This window comes from Eurypyga helias, unplaced genomic scaffold (genome assembly GCF_000690775.1).
Source record: "Eurypyga helias isolate BGI_N326 unplaced genomic scaffold, ASM69077v1 Scaffold47725, whole genome shotgun sequence".
In the NCBI taxonomy this organism is placed as follows: domain Eukaryota; kingdom Metazoa; phylum Chordata; class Aves; order Eurypygiformes; family Eurypygidae; genus Eurypyga; species Eurypyga helias.
This window is the reverse complement of record NW_010253015.1, coordinates 1-7566: the sequence shown is the minus strand read 5'-3', so window position 1 is coordinate 7566 and position 7566 is coordinate 1. Positions and strand designations below refer to the sequence as shown.

The 7566-nt window shown below is 54.5% G+C and overlaps 1 protein-coding gene across 1 annotated transcript; it reads right to left on the bottom strand.

Annotated features, from left to right (window-relative positions):
* Window positions 1-3011: 3011 nt before the first annotated feature.
* Window positions 3012-6158, bottom strand: LOC104502674 (corticosteroid 11-beta-dehydrogenase isozyme 1-like). Its single transcript, XM_010152534.1, has 6 exons — window positions 6071-6158; window positions 5363-5493; window positions 4662-4773; window positions 4344-4529; window positions 3666-3809; window positions 3012-3232 (listed from the first exon to the last, which is right to left on the bottom strand). The coding sequence occupies exons 1-6, from the start codon at window positions 6156-6158 to the stop codon at window positions 3012-3014; spliced, it is 882 nt and encodes a 293-aa protein (XP_010150836.1).
* Window positions 6159-7566: the final 1408 nt, after the last annotated feature.

The following is a 7566-nucleotide window of genomic DNA, read 5'->3' as shown; positions in this document are numbered from 1 at the left end:
CCCTTCCCACCCAAACTGTTGTGTGTTTCTATGATAAACAATGAAAACACAGAAAGAGCAATAGCTGCTACTTCTGCAGTAAACTATAAGTGGGCTTTTCTTCTACTGTGGTGGTTTATTTTTTTAATGGGTCCACAGAGGTCTGGAGCACTGCAAACTTTGCAGCATTGTAAGGGTTTGGTGGTTTTGGTTGAGTGGTTGGGGTATTTTTCTCTCTAATTGTGTATCCGTCCAAGTCCCTGCAGGTCTGAGGACGCCCACTCTCGTAAGAATACAGCTAGGGTGCTGCTTTCTCTTATCTCCTGGTTGCCCTCTCCCCAGCTCTTGGTTCAGATGCTGAGGAACGCTTTGCCCTTTGCTTCTTCGCCGTCACTTGGCCTCCCCCAGCCGCTCTGGCTGCAGCCCTGGCTTGGTGCTGGCCAAGCTGCAGCGTGGTTCCTTTGTTGCAAATGCCAGCAGAGTGATGGATCGCACGCCTGGGGGTTAATCCATGGTTAAGCTGTGCTCAGACCTGGAGTGCAGGCTACCAGCGGTATCAGTTTGCCTCAGGCACGAGTTCTGTCTCCATTTTGGGGGATTTTGTGGCCTGAACACAGCAGTGGCTGGGCCGCAGAAGGAGCTCCTCCTTTTCAGCCCTATTGCACCGTCTGCGTACACATGCGGGGTGCAGATATGAACCCTCCTCCCTCCTGCTGACTTCTCTGCACGCTTGCAAGCCACCGGTGTGCTGCATTTTACTGGACTTTGCTCCTATCGAGTGTGTTTGGGCCTTTGCATCAGTTAAAGAGAAAGCTGAGCAATAACTACCCACAACTGCTCCTCTTCCTTCCCCCCCCGAGTGAAAGCTGTGTCCCCTTCTGTCCCCTCGCCCCGTCGGCAGTGTGGGGGCTCATCATCCCTGTGAACGATGCTCGGAGGGTGCTTCTCCCCCTCAGGACACTCAGCCTGGAAGCTGCTGTGGCCATGTCTGGTGTGGCACTTTTCTCATGTTTAGTAAATCGTTTAAACATAAGAAAGAAGGGGAAAAAAATTTGTCTCTGAAAATTCAGGTTAAATATTCTTTAGTGTTGTACAAAACCACCAAAACTTTACTGGTCTCATTCTGCCTCAAGCAATTAGGAAGTTGTTGAATCTAATGGAAAAAAAAAATGGGAACAAGTAAACCTCATTTACATATATAACACTTCCGTGCTTGAAGTGTTATATATACTTGAAGCCCGAGGCTGGGCACAGGCCCCATAGCTGGGGACAAAGCATGTGTCTACAGACAAACCTGCTCTGGACACTTTAAAAGCATTCTTTCACTATATTTTCTTAATTTTAGAAATTGCCCGATTGCGTGCTGAGCCTGGGACACAGATGTCCTGCTCAGTGCCCGCTCATCCCATCAGGAATAGCTCAGTCCCTCTCCCACCTGCGCTGCCTCTGGGCTGCCTGGCCTGTCGCTGTGCATTCCCATGCATCCAGAGCAGCTCCTACAACAGTCTTGGTTCACCAAAAATGCACGGTACAGCAAGGTAAGGCTTAAAGGAACACACAGCCCATTACTCACCCCGTGCTGAGTGAACCGAGGCCGCCTTGACAAGCTAATACCTATTTCCTCCTCCTGTTACCCCAAATTATCCTCTCTAATTAACAGACACCTCCTTTCTCTCTGCTTTCCAAGCTGTTAGGTTTCTCGCTTCAACGGAAACAAAACCAAAAAAAGCGTATTCCTTGCCGGTTCATGTTACAGCCTCCCGGTGTCAATCTTGTAGGCTGAGAACGGGGCGAAAGAAGGTGCACACTGCTGCCTCCGCTCCCCTCCATCCCTCACCCGCCCCAGCGCTGCGGGCACTTACCTGGCCCGAGGGGTCCCGTCCTACCCCTCGACTGCCACAGAGGAGCAGGGGGTTATCAGGTGTGAACCTGCTCCGACTGCCATCTGCGTGCCAACCGCCCCATTTTGCTGCTCTCGCTCTTTTTCTCGCTCTGTAAAACAGGAAACGTTGCAGCTGCCGCCGAGCCCCGGTTCCTGTCTCTGCTCGCAGCCTGGCTGCGGGGCGCGGGGGCCCGGCTCGCGGCGGGTTTGGCTTATCTTGGGACCCCAAAGTCTCCAGCTTCTCTCTGGGCAGTGCCAGCAGTTATCTTTTGGGCTATCTCCCTTTACCAGCCTCTGGCACGCGGAGGTCGAGTGCTGGCTCACGGAGCTGCTTGTGGCACTCGGTGACCGAGTCTTTCCGAGCTGCTTTGGGGTAGAGAAATCCAGACTTAGGGAAGTACAGTAATGCTATTATTTTAAGGCTTCTTGCAGATTGGACAGGGGAAAAAAGTGTGTGTCGGCAGCTGAGGAGAGGTCATGAATGGCAGAAATTCATTAAGGTCTTTAGAGAAGTGAAAGCAGTGTTAACGCGAATCATGCAGGGAGGTCGGTTTATCCAGGCGCTGATAAGGACTCTGTGCCTCTGCACGTGGAAAAGGAACACAGTAAAAGCAGGGATCTCGTCAAGTAACGTAGGATTTATTTTTACAAAGACTGTCTAGGAAGGGATACAGGAAGGAAAAAAATCCCGGTTAAAGACCCTCTTGTGTAGCTTTGGGTGGCTTGTGCTGGCTGACCCAAACACTCGTTCTGGGCCGTGGCTCGGCTTGCTCCCTGCCACGCTCAGTGCTCCCCCCTTTGTGGCTTCCCGTGGGGGAGAACTGGTTTTGGAGGCTGAGCTGCAGTACGGCACCGGGCTGGAGCCCCTGGCATGGGAAGCCTGCCGGCAAGCAGGATGCGACGGGGGTCCTGCTGCCAGCAGCTTCTCTGATGTGTCTCGGGTTGGAAAAAGCCAGTTGCAAGAGTCTGTTACTAAAAACGGATGGTTTTGTGCTGTTGTAGGCTTCTGGTGCATCCCGTCTTGGGTTGGAGGGTGCATCAGCATGGGGCCACCCCAGTGGCATGGGAAAGGGCATCCGAGCAGCCAGACTAACACCCAAACCCCTCGTGCCTAGGCCAAGGTGTCCCGGCACGCTTGGTACCCCGGCAGCTACGTTCTTCTGATGTTTTCCACCTTGTAGTTGTTCCTGACGAGATAGTCGAGGAAGTCGGGGGCCACTGCCTGGAGGAGAAGCATGCCGCCCATCGTCCAGGGTGGGTAGTACAGCTCCCGCTGGCGCAGCACCCCGCTCCTGATGATCTCCAGCGCACACTCCTCCTTCGGCGCCGGCGTGTTCCGGATGGCGTGCGAGACCGCTCGCATGGCGTTCTCTGCAGGGGTGGGAGGGAGCTGTGTCAGATAGAGGGGCTGCCAAAGACCCCGCCAGCCCAGCTGGGGTGTCTGTAGCTTCCTCTAACAAACCGACAAACGCTGGGGGTCAGACCTGCTCGGCAAGGCTTAGAGTAGTTAAATAACAATTACAGTGATACCTTCCCATTCCTCTCCACCTCTTGAGTGACTGTAGCATGGAATCCCTACCTCCCTGGGGTTCACTGCAGGGGTAGCAGACTCAAAGGTCTTGGGCCACGCTTTTTAGAGGGTTGGGGTGCCGTTTCCACAATTGCACAGCCACTGCAGGCTGAAGGCTCAGCAGCAGGGGCAGAGCTGTGTGTGGGGCAGCCTAGGTCCTCCGTGGTGATGGGCTCAGCTTGGCTCTGTCTGGAAACGCGCTGAGTTGTGGGATCCCAACGATGCTGAGCTTACCTGTGTCGATGTAGCCCAGGATGCAGAGTGTGACGGAGACGTTGACCTTTTCTATGATGAATTCCTGCCGCAAGGAGCTGAAAAATCCATCTAAGGCGAACTTGGTCGCCGAATAGGGAGCAGTAAAGGGGGCACCAGTTTTACCTGGAGACAGAGTGTCAGGGTTCATGTACTGGGCTGACACTGCACTGCACGACTGTCCCCTCCTCTTGCCCTTCAAGTAGCCACAATATTGTGATTTAGGATGACTGAGTAATGTCATGGATGCTTGAGAGAAATAAAAAATGCAGGAATGTTTAAAATCTACCATATGGCATACAGTGGCATCAAGTACCTTCAGTTGTGGTTGATACTGTTCTTGTATTCCTGCGTACGTACCCACGTGTAGGAAATGCACGTGTAATACGTGGGCACGCATATGAAGTAACTTGCAGTGGCGTACCATCGACTGCAATGCGTGAGGGTGATTAGAGACTAGCAGGACAGGGCACAGAGCACAAATTCCCCAGAGCACTTGAACTGTGCACCCAGCATCTAGATCATATGCTGATTCTACACCTCAGCAAGGTGGATCTCTGCCTTACGGTCCTCTCTTGTGAAGAAGTGCTGCCGCAGGGATCCCTTACAGGCAGAGGAGGGGATCTGGGCAGGGAGAACCTTGGCCCCTCGTGTGCTCACCTGCCATAGATGAAACCACTACGATGTTGCCCTCGCTCTCCTTCAGCAGGGGCAGGGCAGACGCTGTCATTGCCACGTAGCTGAGGAAGTTGGTCTCCATGAGCTTTCGTACGTGCCCAACGTCCCCATCGAAGTAGTTGAAGTAGCTGTAACCGATGTGGTTTAGGATGAGCATATCAAGGCCTCCTGCAAGCAAAGCATGTTTGTTGTTAGCAACCGGCCTCTCAAATCAAAGCAGCTTCTTGGTGGCTGGGATGGCCCCAAAATGTGGCGCAGGGTGTGTGGGGGAGTGAGGAAAGGCAGCTCCTCAGCACCTACCCCAGGTGTTCTCCGCCTCCTTCACCACCAGCTCAGGTAACGTGGTGTCCTCCATGGAGCCGCTCACGTAGCGTGCGGACGCGGCACCCAGCTTGAGGCATCGCTCCACAACCTGCGGCGACAGCGGTGTTGGCAGTGGACCCCCTCCACGGAGCCCCTCCGTCCCACAAAGGCTGTTGCTGTCTTGGGGAGGAGGGGCAGCGTGTCTCCCTGTCCTGCTGGAAACCCTCCTCCCTTTGAAGGAGGAGACGCGTTGCTCAGAGAAACGTTTCTGGCTGCAGTTAAACAATGGCACCTCTGAGCCAAATATAATAATATTTATAAAGAGGGGTATTATTGCTTAATTTAGATTCTGTTGTATATGGGATGCAAAACCAGTTCAGACTTCGAGAAAGGGCAAGGGTTGTTCAGAGCAGGACTTGAGCAAACTAGCGTTGCCCTCAGTGGTGGGATCAGAATTCACCGCTGAAGGCTGTGGGGACAGAAATGCTGTGCTGTCAGCATTGAAAATGCAATTTGTTGTGGTGGGGATGTGTGTGTGGTAGAACAGGCTCGTGCTGGGAAACCCTGGGGTGGATCTGCAGGGTATCTGGCATCCTCGTGTGCCGGGGCTGGGGTGCATAGATGAATTCTGCCTGCTTGGTTGGGTTCTGCATTGCAAACGTGTTTCGCCTGCCCGGCCCGCTCTGCTCCCCATTTACTTTCTGCAGCTTGGCCTCCGTCCGCGCCGTGAGCAGTAGGTGGGCTTCCATGCGTGCCAGGTGATACGCTATCTGCTCCCCGATGCCGCTGCTGGCTCCCGTCACGATCACCCGCTTCCCCCGGAGCATCTCTGGGGAGGAGGGTGCAGGGTTCAGAGGCGGTGCAGCCCACACAGTCCCTGGGCACTGCAGCTCCTCTCTGCCCCCACCGCCCCTCGCCTCGGGGTGCGGGGGGCTGCAGGCAGCAGTAGTGCCCCGCTGCAGCATGAGCTGCTTGTGCAGACCCCGGCTGGAGCCTGGTCATTAATCCAGTTTGGTGGGGACTGTGTGCAAGGCTTGAGCTCTGCATCCAGCCCAGTCTGGGAGTGGCTTTTGGAAATGGTGAGAGTTGACTTATAAAGCGATTAAATGCTTTAAGCGTGTAACCGCATGTTTCTAAGATAAATCATTTGCTGAGATCAAACGCTTACCGTGCATCCCAGCAGACCCCAGCATAATCCCAGGAGCCGATGCGGCACAGGGTGCTCTGACCCCTTGCACCGGGCGGCTGCCTGTGCTCCCCTCCAGCTCTCGGCCCTCCTGTGCTCTGCTCTTGGAGCCGTGCTTTGAAAGGCCCTTCATGCAGCCCCGCGCCCCTGCGCGGGCACGCGCTGCCGTGTTGGCAGCTCCCCGACCGGGGTGTTAAAGCGTGTTTTTCCAATGACTTACCTTCACTGAAATTCTCAGGTGCCGAATAAAAATAAAAGGCCAGTGCCAGTCCCAGCAGGGGGACGAAAATCTTCATGAGGAGACCCATCTTCACAAAGTACAGGCAGGAGCGAGACAAACTCCCTGGCTCTGACTGTGGGGAGGTGGACAGGTCAGGAGGTTGCCAACGGGGCTGGGAGTGCTACTGCTCCCGAACGGATTCTGGTCTTGCACAAGTTTGCTGGTATCTGTTGGAACATTTCTTTGTGCTTCCTGTAATTTAGCAAACATTAACCTAATGGGGAGGTTAGCTTTTTGGACTTTAGGCTGTCCCTTTGCACCGGTGACCTGCCAAGAGTTTTCAGGCGTGGTTGTGAGAGCATCGAAGGGAAGGCACCGAAAAGCCTTTTGCTCTGTGGAGCGGTGGGTGTGTCTGGCTGCCTTCGGGGCTGGGACACCCGTGGCCCTTCAGTGCACACCTCCATGGCACGAGCATCCTTCTCCATTTCTTCCCTCCGTGTGTAAAACGGAGGCAGTGCTTCCCCTTCCCCGCTGGATGCCACAAGTAGTTATCAATCGGCACTGATCGCCACGGTACAGGCTCATGGGTATCGAGAGAGAGCAGGGCTGGCAAAGCGTGTGCGTTTAGAGCCTTACTGGTGCTTCTGGCTTAGCCGGTGTGATGCCACCGCTGGTGTCGGCTGGGTGGCTCCTCCACAGCAAACCTGCACTCTCGTCCTGAGGAATCCGCTGGTTGCAGAAGGCAGTAAAAGAGCCGAGCGGGCGGATAATGCAAATCTTCAGCTTTCCCAGGTGTGGCGTGTCCCGCTGCTCAGCATCTGCCTGGGCATATGGCGAGCTGCTCCGCAGATAATTTTCTGACCGAGGAAGTTGAAAGGGCAAAACCTGCTCTGTTTGGGTTTGGGTAGGCAATCTTGGGATAAGGAGAACAGAAACGCTAGCTCCTGATTTCCCTTTGAAAGTGAGGAGCAAACCGATCCTGGGGAGTGCGCCAGTGGGAAGGGTTTGGGGAGGTTTCACATTGCTTCGCCTTAGGACAGGTAACGCTCGGTGCTCCAAAGGCCAGAGCCGGGACAGAGGGAAATGCACCAGCCTGGGCAGCCCTGCCCGTGCCCGGGAGTGAGCAGAGCTCGTGCTGCGGGGTCTGCGTTCGGTGTCGCTCCTGCTGCCCGCGCTCTTGGCTTTGGGGGTGAGGCAGCAGCCCCGCGTGCCCCGCAGGCATTCAGCAGTTACCGTGTTTGTGTATGAAACTGTCTACTGAGCTTGGGGAGTTTTGCTTGGGGTAAAAACTTGCATTCAGTTTGGCTATGAAGCTAACAAAAAAAATGAATAGGCAAAAAGGATGGTGATTCCTAAAATGCAGGATCAATGCAAGGATTGAGCTTTCCTGTGAAAGGCGCAGGTCTCTGGATTTGTGTCCGTTTACAGCATCATTTGGGGATGGAGGACGAGGGGAGAAAAGAAGCCCCCAAAAACCCCGGGGACACAGAAGGGTT

Excerpts from the sequence above, each read along its gene's own strand:
- LOC104502674 (XM_010152534.1), bottom strand. The coding sequence starts at position 6,158 with ATGGGTCTCCTCATGAAGATTTTCGTCCCCCTGCTGGGACTGGCACTG. Across the intron at positions 4,774-5,362 it reads CGGAGGCCAAGCTGCAGAAA|GTTGTGGAGCGATGCCTCAA; the intron begins GTAAATGGGGAG and ends CTGTCGCCGCAG. Across the intron at positions 4,530-4,661 it reads GGAGGCGGAGAACACCTGGG|GAGGCCTTGATATGCTCATC; the intron begins GTAGGTGCTGAG and ends CTTTGCTTGCAG.